Source organism: Oncorhynchus tshawytscha, linkage group LG19 (assembly GCF_018296145.1).
Source record: "Oncorhynchus tshawytscha isolate Ot180627B linkage group LG19, Otsh_v2.0, whole genome shotgun sequence".
Taxonomy (NCBI): domain Eukaryota; kingdom Metazoa; phylum Chordata; class Actinopteri; order Salmoniformes; family Salmonidae; genus Oncorhynchus; species Oncorhynchus tshawytscha.
Window position 1 is genome coordinate 42,762,091 of NC_056447.1, and position 17,054 is coordinate 42,779,144.

Below are 17,054 nucleotides of genomic sequence, written 5' to 3' on the forward strand. Positions count from 1 at the left end.
GATGTATTTCAAGCTCAGTGCCTCTTTGCTTGCCATCATGGGAAAATCAAATGAATGCAGCCAAGACTGCAGAAAAATAATTGTAGACCTCCGCAAGTCTGGTTCATCCTTGGGAGCAATTTCCAAATGCCTGAAGGTATCACGTTCATCTGTACAAACAATAGTACGCAAGTATAAACACCATGAGACCACGCAGCTGTCATACTGCTCAGGAAGGAGAAGCATTCTGTCTCCTAGAGATTAACGTACTTTGGTACAAAAAGTGAAAATCAATCCCAGAACAACAGCAAAGGACCTTGTGAAAATGCTGGAGAAAATAGGTACAAAAGTATCAATATCCACAGTAAAACAAGTCCTATATCAACATAAGCTGAATGGCTGCTCAGCAAGGAAGAAGCCACTGCTCCAAAGCCACCATAAAAAAAGCCAGACTACGGTTTGCAACTGCACATGGGGACAAAGATTGTGCTTTTTGGAGAAATGTCCTCTGGTCTGATGAAACAAAAATAGAACTGTTTGGCCAAAATGACCATCGTTATGTTTGGAGGGAAAAAGGGGATTGCTTGCAAGCAGAAGAACACCATCCCAACCGTGAAGCACGGGGATGGCAGCATGATGTTGTGGGTGTGCTTTGCTGCAGGAGGGACTGGTGCACTTCACAAAATAGATGGCATCATGCGGGAGGGAAATTAAGTGGATATATTGAAGCAACATCTCAAGACATCAGTCAGGAAGTTAAAGCTTGGTTGCAAATGGGTCTTCCAAATGGACAATGACCCCAAGCATACTTCCAAAGTTGTTGCAAAATGGCTTAAGGACAACAAAGTCAAGGTATTGGAGTGGCCATCACAAAGCCCTGACCTCAATCCTATAGAAAATGTGTAGGCAGAACTGAAAAGGCGTGTGCAAGCAAGGAGGCCTTCAAACCTGACTCAGTTCCACCAGCTCTGTCAGAAGGAACGGGCCAAAATTCACCAACTTATTGTGGGAAGCTTGTGGAAGGCTACCCGAAACGTTTGACCCATGTTAAACAATTTAAAAGCAATGCTACCAAATACTATATGAATTTATGTAAACTTCTGACCCACTGGGAATGTGATGAAAGAAATAAAAGGTGAAATAAATAATTCTCTATACTATTATTCTGACTTTTCACATTCTTAAAATAAAATGGTGGTCCTAACTGACCTAAGACAGGGAATTGTAACTAGGATTAAATGTCAGGAATTGTGAAAAACTGATTTTAAATGTATTTGGCTAAGGTGTATGTAAACTTCTGACTTCAACTGTATACACACATACACACACACAGTGCATTCAGAAAGTATTGACCCCTTGACTTTTCCCACATTTTGTTACTTTAGACTGGATTAACTAAAATGGATTAAATTCACTGTATTTCTCATCAATCTACACACAATACCCTGTAATTGCAAAAAACATTTTTTTAAACCTAATTTACATAAGTATTCAGTCCTTTTGCTATGAGACTGGAAGTTGAGCTCAGGTGCATCCTGTTTCCATTGGTCATCCTTGAGATGTTTCTATAACTTGATTGGAGTCCACCTGTGGTAAATTCAATTGATTGGGCATGATTTGGAAAGGCATACACCTGTCAATATAAGCTCCCACAGTTGTCAGTGCAACAACCAAGCCATAAGATCAAAGGAATTGTCCGCAGAGATCTGAGACAGGATTGTCTCGAAGCACAGATCTGGGGAAGGGTACCAAAACATTTCTGCAGCATTGAAGATCCTCGAAAACACAGTGGTGTCCATCATTCTTAAATGGAATAAGTTTGGAACCACCAAAACTCTTCCTAGAGCTGGCCGTCCGGCCAAACTGAGCAATTGTGGGAGAAGGGCATTGGTCAGGGAAGTGAACAAGAACCCGATGGTCACTCTGACAGAGCTCCTGAGTTCCTCTGTGGAGATGGGAAAAGATTCCAAAGGACAACCATCTCTGCAGTACTCCACCAATCAGGCCTTTATGGTAGAGTGGCCAGATGGAACCCACTCAGTAAAAGGCACATGACAGCCCGCTTGGAGTTTGCCAAAAGGCACCAAAAGACTCTCAGACCTGTGAAAACAAGATTCTCTGGTATGATAAAACGAACATTGAACTCTTTGGCCTGAATGCCAAGTGTCACATCTGGAGGAAACCTGGTACCATCCCTACAGTGCAGCATGGTGGTGGCAGCATCATGCTGTAGGGATGCTTTTCAGTGACAGGGACTGGGAGACTTGTCAGGATCGAGGGACAGATGAATGGAGCAAAGTACAGAGATCGTTGATGAAAACCTGCTCCAGAGCACGCAGGACCTCAGACTGGGGTGAAGGTTCACCTTCCAACAGGACAACGACACTAAGCACACAGCCAAGACAACACAGGAGTGGCTTCGGTACAAGTCTCTGAATGTCCTTGAGTTACCCAGCCAGAGCACGGACTTCAAATCAAACTTTATTTGTCACATGCACCGAATACAACAAGTGTAGTCTTTACCGCGAAATGCTTACTTACAAGTCCTTAACCAACAGTGCAGTTCAAGAAGAGTTAAGAATATATTTATCAAGTAGACTAAAATAAAAAATAACAATAACGAGGCTTTATACAGGGGGCACCGATACAGAGTCAGTGTGCGGGGACTTGAACCCAATCTAACATCTCTGGAGAGATCTGAAAAAAGCTGTGCAGCAACACTGCCAGAGCTTGAGAGAATCTACAGAGAAGAATGGGAGAAACTCCCCAAATACAGGTGTGCCAAGCTTGTAGCATCATACCCAAGAAGACTGAAGGCTGTAATCGCTGCCAAAGGGGCTTCAACAAAGTACTGAGCTCTGAATACTAATGTAAATGTCATATTTCAGTTTATTTGCTAACATTTCTACAAAACTGTTTTTGCTTTTTCATTATGGGGTATTGTGTGTAGATTGATGAAGGGAAAAAACAATTTAATCACTTTTGGAATAAGGCTGTAACATAGCAAAATGTGGAATGAGTCAAGGGATCTGAATACTTTCCAAATGAACACTATATATTATGGCAAGAACAGCTCAAATAAGCAAAGAGAAATGACTGTCCATTACTTGAAGACATGAAGGTCAGTCAATATGGAAAATGTCAAGAACTTTTAAAGTTTATTCAAGTGCAGTCGCAAAAACCATCAACCGCTATGATGAAACTACCTCTCATGAGGACCGCCACAGGAAAGGAAAACCCAGAGTTACCTCTGCTGCAGAGGATAAGTTAATTCGAGTTAACTACACCTCAGATTGCAGCCCAAATAACTGCTTCACAGAGTTCAAGTAACAGACACATTTCAACATCAGCAGCTCCAAATTTGAGATTTTTGGTGAATTTGGACTCATCAGACCAAAGGACAGATTTACACTGGTCTAAATGTCCATTGCTCGTGTTTCTTGGCCCAAGCAAGTCTCTTCTTATTGGTGCCTTTGTGAGACGCAGATTAGGTGGGGTTCCCACCGTGAAGCATGTGGAGGTGCTTTGCTGGTGACACTGTCAGTGATTTATTTAGAATTCAAGGTACACTTAACCAGCAAGGCTACCACAGCATTCTGCAGCTATACGCCATCCCATCTGGTTTGCACTTAGTGGGACTGTCGTTTGTATTTCAACAGGACAATGACCAAACACACACCTCCAGGCTGTGTAAGGGCTATATGACCAAGAAGGAGAGTGATGAGTGCTGCATCAGATAACCTGGCCTCCGCAATCACCCGACCTCAACCCAATTGAGATGGTTTGGGATGAGTTGGACTGCAGAGTGAAGGAAAAGCAGCCAACAAGGGATCAGCATATATGGGAACCATCAAGACTGTTGGAAAAGCATTCCAGGTGAAGCTGGTTGAGAGAATGCCAAGAGTGTGCAAAGCTGTCAAGGCAAAGGGTGGCTACTTTGAAGAATCTCAAATATAACATATATTTTGATTTGTTTCACACTTTTTTGGTGACTACATGATTGGGGTGGCAGGTAGCCTAGTGGTTAGAGCGTTGGGCCAGTAACCAAAAGGTTGCTGGATCGAATCCCAGGCAGTTAACCCACTGTTCCCCTGTAGACTGTCATTGTATATAAGAATTTGTTCTTAACTGACTTGCCTAGTTAAATAAAATACAAAAATAAAATACAAAAATAAAAATGTCATAGTTATTTCATAGTTTTGATATCTTCACTATTATTCTACTATTATTCTACAATGTAGAAAATAGTCAAATTAAAGAAACCCTGGAATGAGTAGTTGTGTCAACTTTTGACTGTATATATTAGTAGCATTTCTGTAATGATGTTTTGTGACATTTTTTTTGTTCTCCTTTCAGAGATGCTATGCTACTGAATGTTCTAGCCACCCAGAAGATGGTGGCTCTTGCCCACAAAATGAAGCACTTGGAGGTGTTCCTCCACGTGTCCACAGCCTACGCCAACTGTGACCGGACACTCATTGAGGAAGTGGTTTACCCACCTCCTGTTGACTACAAGAAGCTCATCGACAGCCTAGAGTGAGTAAAGTTCTTTGCCGATTGTTAGAAACGGAAGCCAAGAGATTATCGTAATCTACAGCTTGGCATGTTTGACTGAGATAGATAAGTAGATTCTTTGCATCCTGTGGATTAGTTTGTAGTGGCTAATGCATAAGCTTGGTAGCTATCCCTTGAGGGTCTCTCAATATCTCACTGCATGGACTGAAACTGCCAAACAGGGACGGTCTCTGATTTAAACTTCATGGAGTTTGGTTACTGATTGGGTGGCACTCACTCATTTGTAGTAGGGCAATTTGAACTGTTAAAAGGACATTTGCTTTACTCTAAATGTTAGGTGGGGCCTCTGACTGCTCTTGCAGGGGGTGCAACAGGACACACATGCACAACATGGTCACCAGTTGTGTGAAAGTCAGTGTTCTGTTCATGTAGGAATGTTTCCATCCCTAAGTATTACAGTAGGCATTTGCTCATTTCTTCAGAGACATACATGTATGTGTGTGGGGAAAGGGAATTTCAGAGACTTATTTGGTTTGTGGTCTTGGGAATATATACACTGCTCAAAAAAATAAAGGGTACACTTAAACAACACAATGTAACTCCAAGTCAATCACACTTCTGTGAAATCAAACTGTCCACTTAGGAAGCAACACTGATTGACAATACATTTCACATGCTGTTGTGCAAATGGAATAGAGAACAAGTGGAAATTATAGGCAATTAGCAAGACACCCCCAATAAAGGAGTGGTTCTAGAGGTGGTGACCACAGACCACTTCTCAGTTCCTATGAACTGACTGATGTTTTGGTCACTTTTGAATGCTGGCGGTGCTTTCACTCTAGTGGTAGCATGAGACGGAGTCTACAACCCACATAGGTAGTGCATCTCATCCAGGATGGCACATCAATGCGAGCTGTGGCAAGAAGGTTTGCTCTGTCTGTCAGCGTAGTGTCCAGAGCATGGAGGCGCTACCAGGAGACAGGCCAGTACATCAGGAGACGTGGAGGAGGCCGTAGGAGGGCAACAACCCAGCAGCAGGACCGCTACCTCCGCCTTTGTGCAAGGAGGAGTAGGAGGAGCACTGCCAGAGCCCTGCAAAATGACATCCAGCAGGCCACAAATGTGCATGTGTCTGCTCAAACGGTCAGAAACGGACTCCATGAGGGTGGTATGAGGGCCCGACATCCACAGGTGGGGGTTGTGCTTACAGCTCAACACCGTGCAGGACGTTTGGCATTTGCCAGAGAACACCAAGATTGGCAAATTTGCCACTGGCGCCCTGTGCTCTTTACAGATGAAAGCAGGTTCACACTGAGCACACGTGACAGAGTCTGGAGATGCCGTGGAGAACGTTCTGCTGCCTGCAACATCCTCCAGCATGACCGGTTTGGCGGTGGGTCAGGCATGGTGTGCGGTGGCATTTCTTTGGGGGGCCGCACAGCCCTCCATGTGCTCGCCAGAGGTAGCCTGACTGCCATTAGGTACCGAGATGAGATCCTCAGACCCCTTGTGAGACCATATGCTGGTGCGGTTGGCCCTGGGTTCCTCCTAATGCAAGACAATCCTAGACCTCATGTGGCTGGAGTGTGTCAGCAGTTCCTGCAAGAGGAAGGCATTGATGCTATGGACTGGCCTGCCCGTTCCCCAGACCTGAATCCAATTGAGCACATCTGGGATATCATGTCTCACTCCATCCACCAACGCCACGTTGCACCACAGACTGTCTAGGACTTGGCGGATGCTTTAGTCCAGGTCTGGGAGGAGATCCCTCAGGGGACCATCCGCCACCTCATCAGGAGCATGTCCAGGCGTGGTAGGGAGGTCATACAGGCACGTGGAGGCCACACACACTACTGAGCCTCATTTTGGCTTGTTTTAAGGACATTACAGTTGGATCAGCCTGTAGTGTGGTTTTCCACTTTAATTTTGAGTGTGACTCCAAATCCAGACCTCCATGGGTTGATAAATTTGATTTCCATTGATCATTTTTGTGTGATTTTGTTATCAGCACATTCAACTATGTAAAGAAAAAAAGTATTTAATAAGAATATTTCATTAATTCAGATCTAGGATGTGTTATTTTAGTGTTCCCTTTATTTTTTTGAGCAGTGTATTTTGTATTTGAGCAATATGGCAGAAAATTTACCTTTTTATTGTGGCTCTGTCTTCAATGTGTTTTCATGTTGGCTAGATGGATGGATGAGAAGCTGGTCTCGGCGATGACCCCAGGGCTGATAGGAAAAAGGCCCAACACGTACACCTACACCAAGGCCATAGCTGAGTACCTGGTCCAGCAGGAGTGTGGAAACCTCAACGTGGCTATAATCAGGCCTTCTATAGTAGGGGCCAGTTGGAAAGAGCCGTTCCCAGTGAGTCTTCCCATGTACTGAGCCGGCTGTCTTCTAAGCTGTAGCTATACTGTAGCTGACCATGGTCAATTCTGTATACTGTTCATAACATGTTTTTTCACTCTTAGGGCTGGATTGATAATTTCAATGGACCTAGTGGAATATTCATTGCAGTAAGTACCTTAAAAATATGTTCTCAATATTTTTTTTATTTAACCGAGTAGGCTAGTTGAGAACAAGTTCTCATTTACAACTGCGACCTGGCCAAGATAAAGCAAAGCAGTTCGACACATACAACAACACAGAGTTACACATGGAATAAACAAACATACAGTCAATAATACAGTAGAAAAAGTCTATATACAGTGCGTGCAAATGAGGTAGGATAAGGGAGGTAAAGGCAATAAATAGGCCATAGTGGCGAAGTAATTACAATATAGCAATTAAACACTGGAATGGTAGATGTGCAGAAGATGAATGTGCAAGTAGAGATACTGGTGTGCAATATGTAAAACGCTCAGATCGCAATAATGCGATCATGACCATTTCAAAGGTGTGGCTGCTGATTTATAACCTCAGAAACCACATTTCCATCACCTGGTAATGAACCTAGCACTTCTCTGCCCTGTATAGGCAGGAAAGGGGATCCTGCGCACCATGAGAGCGTCCAACAACGCGGTGGCTGACCTGGTGCCTGTGGACGCGGTCATCAATACCACACTGGCTGCTGCCTGGTACTCAGGCTCCCAGAGACACACCAGGTCAGTCTCACACACAATGCAGCTGCCTGGTACTCAGGCTCCCAGAGACACACCAGGTCAGTCTCACACACACTGCAGCTGCCTGGTACTCAGGCTCCCAGAGACACACCAGGTCAGTCTCACACACACTGGCTGCTGCCTGGTACTCAGGCTCCCAGAGACACACCAGGTCAGTCTCACACACACTGGCTGCTGCCTGGTACTCAGGCTCCCAGAGACATACCAGGTCAGTCTCACACACACTGGCTGCTGCCTGGTACTCAAGCTCCCAGAGACACACCAGGTCAGTCTCACACACACTGGCTGCTGCCTGGTACTCAAGCTCCCAGAGACACACCAGGTCAGTCTCACACACACTGGCTGCTGCCTGGTACTCAGGCTCCCAGAGACACACCAGGTCAGTCTCTCACACACTGCAGCTGCCTGGTACTCAGGCTCCTAGAGACACACCAGGTCAGTCTCTCACACACTGGCTGCTGCCTGGTACTCAAGCTCCCAGAGACACACCAGGTCAGTCTCTCACACACTGGCTGCTGCCTGGTACTCAAGCTCCCAGAGACACACCAGGTCAGTCTCACACACACTGGCAGCTGCCTGGTACTCAGGCTCCCAGAGACACACCAGGTCAGTCTCTCACACACTGCAGCTGTCATCTGTAGAGCTAAATGAATAATGTGATTGTGAAATGCAAATATTATTTCAGGTTTCTATGGCAGGCATTCTATTTTGTTCCCCTTTATCCCCGCAGGCCTAAGAGCATATTGGTGTACAATTGCACGACTGGCAGCATCAACCCGTTCCACTGGGGTGAAGTTGGTATGAAACGTTGCTCATATCTTATCCAAATACACTCTGACTTGTTTTCGGATGCTCCAACAAAGCAGAATGATAAATAATGATTATCAGTCATACTCGTCTCTGTTGTGAATGTGAGAAGGTTTTGGTTTACTTATACCCTCATTGGAGTGTTAGTCACCTCCCTGTAAATGACCTCTCCTGGATTTGTGTCCAGTTTAGTCATTTAGCACACACTCTTATCCAGAGCAACTTACAGTAGTAGTGAGTGCATACATTTTCATACTGGTCCCACATAGTAATCGAACCCACAACCCTGGTGTTTCAAGCCATGTTCTACCAACTGAGCCACATGGGATCCTGTGTACATAGTCTCTGAATGCTAGCCATCTGAGAAATATCAACATTGTGGCAGGCTTAAAGGCGATAGGTAAACTATATAACATGACTGGTATTCTTGAATGAAAATGAAAAACTGTTCCAGTCTTAGTACAATATTTGTTTTGTGCATTAAAGATGGATGACATTTTCATAGTGGCAGTTGTATAGTTCCCTTTAAGCTGTTGGGTTTGTTGTAGTAAATGTCAATATATTTGTTACTCATTTGCCATAGATTTTTTGTGCTTTTAAAATATTTCAGGTGAAATCACTTTGTTGTAAACATTGCATTTCTGCATTCAATAGGCTTACTTTGAAGTCTATATTTGCTCCGTTGTTTTGTAATACCCCTAGTCTCCTTCAATAACTTGTACGGTTAAAAATAATAATTGTTAAAAGCACCTCAAAGGTATTTTGTCTAAATCTGTTGCCGCTTGTCGTACGCTTGCTGCTTAACTCTTTCTTTCCACTTTGGTAGAAATTAGTGGTTGTGCCAACATTACCCCTGTTGAACCCCCTACCTTTTGTCTCTTAGAGTACCATGTTATATCCACTTTCAAGAGGAACCCCCTCGAGCAGGCCTTCAGACGGCCCAATGTAAATCTCACAACCAATCACCTTATCAATCAGTACTGGATCGCTGTAAGCCACAAGGCACCAGCCTTCCTTTATGATCTCTGCCTCAGGATGACGGGAAGAGAGCCCAGGTAAATGACACCCCGCTCGGTCACACTCCATCTCCCTCTGCATTCTCGCTCAGTGTAGCCCAATGTACTGAACCTGTTCCAGCAATGTCATGCTTCTGTCCAATGTCTTGGGGGTGGGGTAAGGGTGCATAAGCCATCCATATACCTTTTTAGGGCTGGGTTCTGCACTCTTAGCCCTCTGTGTTACCTCAATGTGTCCTGGCATTGAATTTCCTTCCTCCTGTGATGTCGTATTCTCTCTGCAGAGTACTGTATAAACATGACCTTCAAGACCAACCCCTTAGAGCAGGCTTTCAGGTGCCCAAATGTTAACCTGCGGTCCAACCTCTTAACCAATCAGTACTGGACCACAGTGAGTCACACTCTTCCCGCCCTGTTGTATGATGGGTAGCTCAGGGCCACGGGTCAGAATCCCCGGTAAGGTCTACTACAGTGCCCTCTCAACCCCTCTCTCCCCTCCACCACTGGGTGCTGGTCGTGGGGCAGAAGCAACGCCCGAATGTTTGCTCAACTTTGTCATCGGACTTGGCTGGCTGCTGACAGGCTACCGTGTCATCATGACAAGCATGGGTTCCTGTCTAAAGCATGCATCAGGAATGTTTTATTTTTGTCATTTATTTTTGTCCGATTTTGTTTTACCCTTTTTGCCTGGTACTGCATTTGTGATTTTTTAATTCAGTTGAACCATATGGCTCTGCTCAGATGTGGAGTTTATCCAGTCGCTTTTGCTTTGTGGAATTAACCCCCCACCCCTTTTGTTGTGACCTTTTTGTTTTTCTGAGCCGTGCCATTAAGTCTTCTGAAGTAACCTGGGAGTGATCTGCTCATCCTCCTCAACTCTCCAAACTTATCTCTACATTTGAGAGGCACCAGGGAACTAGTTTTGATTAATACCAGGTACCAAACACCTGTCCTTTATTCATTGGCCCATCAACCCTTCTATTCTTGGTAGCCCTATTCCTGGGCTTAATGAAGCACATTGTGGGACAAATGTAATGCGCTGGCAGTAATGTACGATCTCACAAGCCAATGGAAACACTGTCAATTTATCAGTGAGTCATTGGATAGACTTACTCACAATCCCCACCTATTGTTTCATTTAGCGCCAAGGCCATGGTTCAGTCTAACCAAGTGTTTGGTACCTGACACTTACAGTATTGATCCCCATAAGTTGATCGTAAACCAGAAACATTTCAGCAATGATAAACATTTGGTAACACTTCTCAATTAGAAATTTATTTGACAATTTGTCTGTCTGAAATTCATTTGGTTTAGTATACTACACATTCTAAGGGTGGTGTTACCTTACTGGAAAAGGTAATACATGAAAGTTTTACTTTTTAAATGGTTTACCATGTATGTTGTCACCTTCCTCTTTGTTCACAATGTATCGTGGAGGAGCTCTGACTACAAGCATGTTGGCTTTTGATGCAATTTGGCATGGCCATGAATCCTCTGAAGCAAGTTTGTTCATGGAACTTCAAACTTCAATTAGTAGATGCTTTCTTAATGACGACAATGTAATTCGTGCAATCAAGTTAAGCTTCTGTCAGTCAGACATGCTCAGATACCTTCCAGGACTGGACAAGCCCTCCATTCTTACTGTCCTGTATTTAACATGTATCAAGCCAACAATACTCATCCCAATTGAGACTGGTAGGCATTAGTTGAAATTTGCCTATAATACTAGTATGCTTAGACTCTTATCAGTAATATATTATAGATTGTGCTGGATTCATGCCGTTCTTTATTTAAAGATGCACTATGCAGAAATCACTCCGCTGGTTGCTAACAATAGTTTGCCTTATTTCAGTTTGTAACAAAACAAGCAAGTATAGAGTAGAGAATCATTGTACCATCTAAACCGCTGTGAAATATATTTTCCATAACCAAAAATATTGTATTTTCAGCTGTTTGAAGCTGGTGTACAAAACCGAAAGTAACGTGCAAAAATTAAACTTAAGCACAGGAAGCATAGAAATAGTGCACATAAAACAGAACTAAAGCTTCTTAGACTTGCTTTCAATGGAAATGACGGCTCTATAACCCAAATTTCTATGTGAATTTACCCAAAAAGATGCATATTGCAGCTTTAAAGCTGTGAAAATGTTCAGGGGTCAGATGTTTGAAGATCTGAAGCAATGACATACCCTTCAGTTTTATTCTGTTATTGATTTGTACAAATTGGCTCAAGGTCACCTTTACCTTGTACAAAAAGATCAATAAGTAATTTTCATCCCTTGTTCCATTTCGGACATTGTCTGCTTAACAGTTAGATGGAGTTAGTTTCAATTTCAGTCAAGGGGAGGATTTAGTATTTTTTTAATAATAATCTCGTCCAGGGGAGGGTCATGTAAGTTATGAAATTTCAATATTTCTCAATGTTTTAGAATTGGTAGTTTGAGGCTATATCGATGTGTGCCCGATGCCGATCTCTGATTCTCCACTGGATGCGCAATTTCATTTGCGCCAATAGGCTATTTAGTGTTGCCTCAATCAACTGATCCATAGCCTATAGGTTACGAAATGCATGCTCGGAGAAGCACAGAGCAAAGTTATATTTCTAAGATAGCTGCTGGGAAGGTGTAAATAAAACTAGACTGTATTACACACTGCAATGGATATTCCAACCCTGAGCCCCAGTCTGCTCTGCTCTTGCTGATCAAAAACCTTTTTGTGTACTGCTTAACCAATGGCTGTGCTGTGTAGGGCTACGGTGGCAGTTCAGGAGGAGAGTCAAAAGTTACTTCCGAAAATCATTTATGATTAGGCCTAGCCTATGTTCTACTCAGTTTGTGAAGGAGAGCGCGAAGATGAGAAGGGAGACCGGAGGTCAAATTTGATAGTTTTACATCAAATCAATTATAGTAGCAAGCTATGTTTATTGCCCATTTATGTATTTATAAAGAGTTACTGAACTCGTAATAAGACAGATTCAGGTAACTTACATTTTTGGTGCTGAAACTTGAAGTCGATGTTTTATGCTATAAACCAGCTTTAAAATACATAGGAAAGATGTGACCCTCTGCATACAGGGATATCATTGTTTCCTTTGACGTTCAGAGGCTGACTTTGCTTGGGAAGTAGTCTAATTCTGTCACTATCAATTGATTAAGCTATTCACTTTCTATACAATAGAAAATGTTTAAAACCAGACAGCTTTTAGGGAAACACTTGTGACCTCTCGTTGGGTTAAGCCATGGAAGAACAGCAGTTAAAGTAGACATATCCTGTCTGGGGTGGCAAGGTAGGCCTAACTTTCGAAAGTACCACGCTCAGATTCCTAATAACGTCTCGATTTGAATTATTTGCAAACGGTGACAGTTTCTTTGCAAACAAGACACTGATATGGCATTGTATAAATATGATAACGTGAACACACAGGCCTTTTTCTGTCCATTCTTAGCATGTAACTTCAGTCATTTGTGTGCTATTTAAAATATTCTGATATAGAATTGCATGTAATGTTTATAAAACACAAGTATGATGATAGATTCATGCAATGCTTTTACTATAAAGGAGATATTTCCACCCTTACTCTTGGTCAAATATATTTTACTGAAGGGAGAGCCATCCATTTTCATTTGAGGGGTTCGATTTTATAAATAGTTATAAATAACGTTTACTCCCTTAGCAAAGAGCAATTTCTCAAGCAAGAATTTAGCTAGAACTGCTTGGGGGTGGTCAGAGTGGGGAGGAGAAAACTAGCTGTTAAGGCAGAGAGGTTTGGAACTCTTTCTTATTGGTCTATTAACTCATTTACATCACCAGGCAGGCCAAAACTCCATCCCACCAGAACAAGCAGACATTTCAGGCGCTCTTTACAAAAATGCTCCTACACAAACTGGCCGTTATCATAATTTATTACATTTCACAGTATTATTCCAATCTCATACAATGCCTTCAGAAATGATTCACATCCCTTTACTTTTTCCACATTTTGTTGGTACAGCCTAAATTAAAAATGTATTACATTTAATTTTTTACAAATAACTGAAATGTCAATAAGTATTCAACCCCTTAATGGCAAGCCTAAATAAGCTCTGGAGTAATAATTTGCTTAAGTTGCATGGACTCAATAATAGTGGATAACATTACATTTTTTATGATTACCTTACATTACTCTGTACCCCACACACACAATTATCCTCAGTCGAGTAGTGCGTTTGAAACACAGATTCAACCACAAAGAACAGGGAGGTTTTCCAATGCCTGGATAAGAAGGGCACCTATTGGTAGATGGATAAAAAATCAAACAAATCAAATAAAAGCAGACACTGAATACCCCTTTGAGCAGGGTGAAGTTATTAATTGTGCTTTTGATGGTGTATCAACACACCCAGTCACTACAAAGATACAGGCATCCTTAACTCAGTTGCTGGAGAAAAAGGAAACTGCACACAGATTTTACCATGAGGCCCATGGTGACTTTAAAAACTAAAACATGCATGCTGTTTGCAATAAGGCACTAAAGTAATAATGAAAACTTTTTGTCCTGAATTATGTTTGGGGCAAACACAACACATCACTGAGTGCCACTCTTCCAATTTCATAGCATGGTGGTGACTGCATCATGTTATGGGTATGCTCATCATCGGCAAGGACTAGGGAGATTTTTGGGGGGATAAAAATAAACTGAATAGAGCTAAGCACAGGCAAAATCCTATAGAAAAACCTGCTTGTCTGCTTTCCAACAGACACTGGGAGACACATTCTCCTTTCAGCAGGACAATAACGTAAAATATAAAATAGGCTAAATATACAATGGATTGCTTTCCAAGACGACAAGTGTCCTAGTTAAGAGTTTTGACTTAAATCGGCTTAAAGATCTAGGGCAAGACCTGAAAATGGCTGTCTAGCAAAATACCATTTAAATCCCAATTTGTAACATAACAAAATGTGGAAAAAGTAAAGGGGTACTTTGGAGACACCTACTCATTCAGAGGTTTTTCTTTATTTTTACAATGTTCTACATTGTAGAATAATAGTGAAGACATCTAAACTATGAAATACCACATGGAATCATGTCGTAACCAACCGTTTTGAAGGAGTTCCCACATATGCTTAGCACTTGTTGGCTGCTTTTCCTTTACTCTGCGAACCAACTCATCCAAAACCATCTCAATTGGGTTGAGGACGGGTGATGGAGGGCAGGTCATCTGATGCAGCACTCCATCACTCTCTTTCTTGGTCAAATAGCCCTTACACAGCCTGAAGGTATGTGTTGGGTCATTGTCTGGTTGAAAAACAAATGATAGTCCTTACTAAGCACAAACCAGATGGGATGGTGTATCGCTGCAGAATTCTGTGGTGGCCATGCTGGTTAAATGTGCCTTGAATTCTAAATAAATCACCGACAGTATAACCAGCAAAGCACCCCCACACCATCACACCACCTCCTCCATGCTTCACGGTGGGAACCACACATGCGGAGATCATCCGTTCACCTACTCAGCGTCTCACAAAGGACAGATTTCCACCGGTCTAATGTCCATTGCTCGTGTTTCTTTGCCCAAGCAAGGCTCTTATTATTGGTGTCCTTTAGTAGTGGTTTCTTTGCAGCAATTCGACCATGAAGGCCTGATTCACGCGGTCTCCTCTGAACAGTTGATGTTGTGATGTGTCTGTTACTTGAAATCTGTGACACATTTATTTGAGCTGCAATTTCTGAGGCTGGTAACTCTAATGAACTTTTCCTCTGCAGCAGAGGTAACTCTGGGTCTTCCTTTCCTGTGGCGGTCCTCATGAGCCAGTTTCATCATAGCTCTTGATGGCTTTTGTGACTGAACTTGAAGAAACTTTCAAAGTTATTGAAATCTTCGGGATTGACTGACCATGTCTTAAAGTAATAATGGACTGTCATTTCTCTTTGCTTATTTGAGCTGTTCTTTCCATAAAATGGACTTGGTCTTTTACCAAATAGCGCTATCTTCTGTATACCCCCGTACCTTGTCACAACACAACTGATTGGCTCAAACGCATTAAGAAGGAAAGAAATTCCACAAATGAACTTTCAACAAGGCACACCTGTTAATTTAAATGCATTCCAAGTGACTACCTCATGAAGCAGGTTGAGAGAATGCCAAGAGTGTGCAAAGCTGTCATCAAGGCAAAGGGTGGCCACTTTGATGAATCTAAAATAGATTTGTTTAACACTTTTTTTGGTTATTACATGATTCCATATGTGTTATTTCATAGTTTAGATGTCTTAACTATTATTCTACAATGTATAAAATAGTAAAAATAAAGAAAAACCCCTGAATTTGTAGGTGTGTCCAAACTTTTGACTAGTACTGTGTATATAAAACAAATGAAAACCACTCTTGAAAAGATGGCTCAGTGCCAGCTATACCTACCTAATACCTGCCTCTTCCCTGTTACCACGGCAGGATGATGAAGACCATTACGAGGCTGCACAGGGCCATGATGGTGCTGGAGTACTTCACGAGCCATTCGTGGGTGTGGAAAAATGACAACGTCACCATGCTCATGAACCAGATGGGTGCTGATGACAAGAGGGTATGCTTTATGCCCACCCACCAGTCACACACTTGTAGGACCCACATATACACACACTTCTAGGACACACACGCTGGTAGAGTGGCAGACAGACGAATGGAGTATGTTTGTTTGAGATTGTAGCCGAAGCACAATTGAATTATTCAGCTTGGTTTTGAATGGAGTAATTGTGTTGGATTTTCGAGGCCTGGCTGAAATGCACAGTGAATATACGTTGGTCCAGAAACCTAGTGATAATGTTTCATATTGTACTTTTGTAGACATTTTTCCTCTACTACATAGTTGCTCAATGCCTATCCTTACAATATGAAATACTCTTGATGTTTTTTTTGGTCCAGACATTCAACTTTGACGTGCGACAGCTGAACTGGGCAGAGTACATGGAGAACTACTGCATGGGGACTAAGAAGTATGTCCTGAACGAGGCTGAGTCCGGCCTGCCAGCAGCACGCAAACACCTCAACAAGTAAGAGAAATGTCTCTATCTACACGTGTTAACTTGACTATGCCACATTTTTTATATGCTAGGGGAGGTCCTCGGAACTAAACTAAACACAGGTCCTTTCAAATGAACGATGTAAAACAGAATTAAACCGTGCCAATGTTTATTAACACAACCAACAATACATAGAAATCATAACCCCAGATACACCTTGGCTAGGACTAGGGCTTAGAGGACACATACAATGAATTAGTAGCAGGGCAATAAATAATACTAAGTATCTAAGACTCAAGCCTTGCATGTAAAACACCTCTAGGAGAATCTCATGCAAACTTTAGATCATGTACACTGAGGCCAGTTTATTAGGTACACCACCCCATTCATCATTTATTTTCGCTCTTACAGACATGAGTCACGTGGCCATGGCTTGCTATATAAAGCAGGCATCGAGGCATTCAGTTACTGTTTGATTGAATGTTAGGGTGGGCAAAACGAGTGACCTAAGCAACTTTGAGCGTGGTATGATCATCTGTGCCAGGTGCGCCAGTTCCGGTATCTCAAACTACCAGCCTCCTGGGCTTTTCACGCACGACAGTGTCTAGGGTTTACC

The 17,054-nt window shown here is 42.6% G+C and overlaps 1 protein-coding gene across 2 annotated transcripts in view; it reads left to right on the top strand.

Moving 5' to 3' along the window:
• Positions 1-17,054, top strand: part of far1 (fatty acyl CoA reductase 1) — a 41,886-nt gene that overhangs the window by 21,076 nt on the left and 3,756 nt on the right. For both annotated transcript variants that reach the window (XM_024379978.2, XM_024379980.2), the window contains exons 4-11: positions 4,336-4,515; positions 6,686-6,863; positions 6,971-7,015; positions 7,476-7,603; positions 8,352-8,419; positions 9,312-9,483; positions 15,873-16,002; positions 16,341-16,468. In XM_024379978.2, coding sequence (XP_024235746.1) covers positions 4,336-4,515; positions 6,686-6,863; positions 6,971-7,015; positions 7,476-7,603; positions 8,352-8,419; positions 9,312-9,483; positions 15,873-16,002; positions 16,341-16,468 — 1,029 coding nt within the window. The remainder of the gene's footprint in view (positions 1-4,335; positions 4,516-6,685; positions 6,864-6,970; positions 7,016-7,475; positions 7,604-8,351; positions 8,420-9,311; positions 9,484-15,872; positions 16,003-16,340; positions 16,469-17,054) is intronic.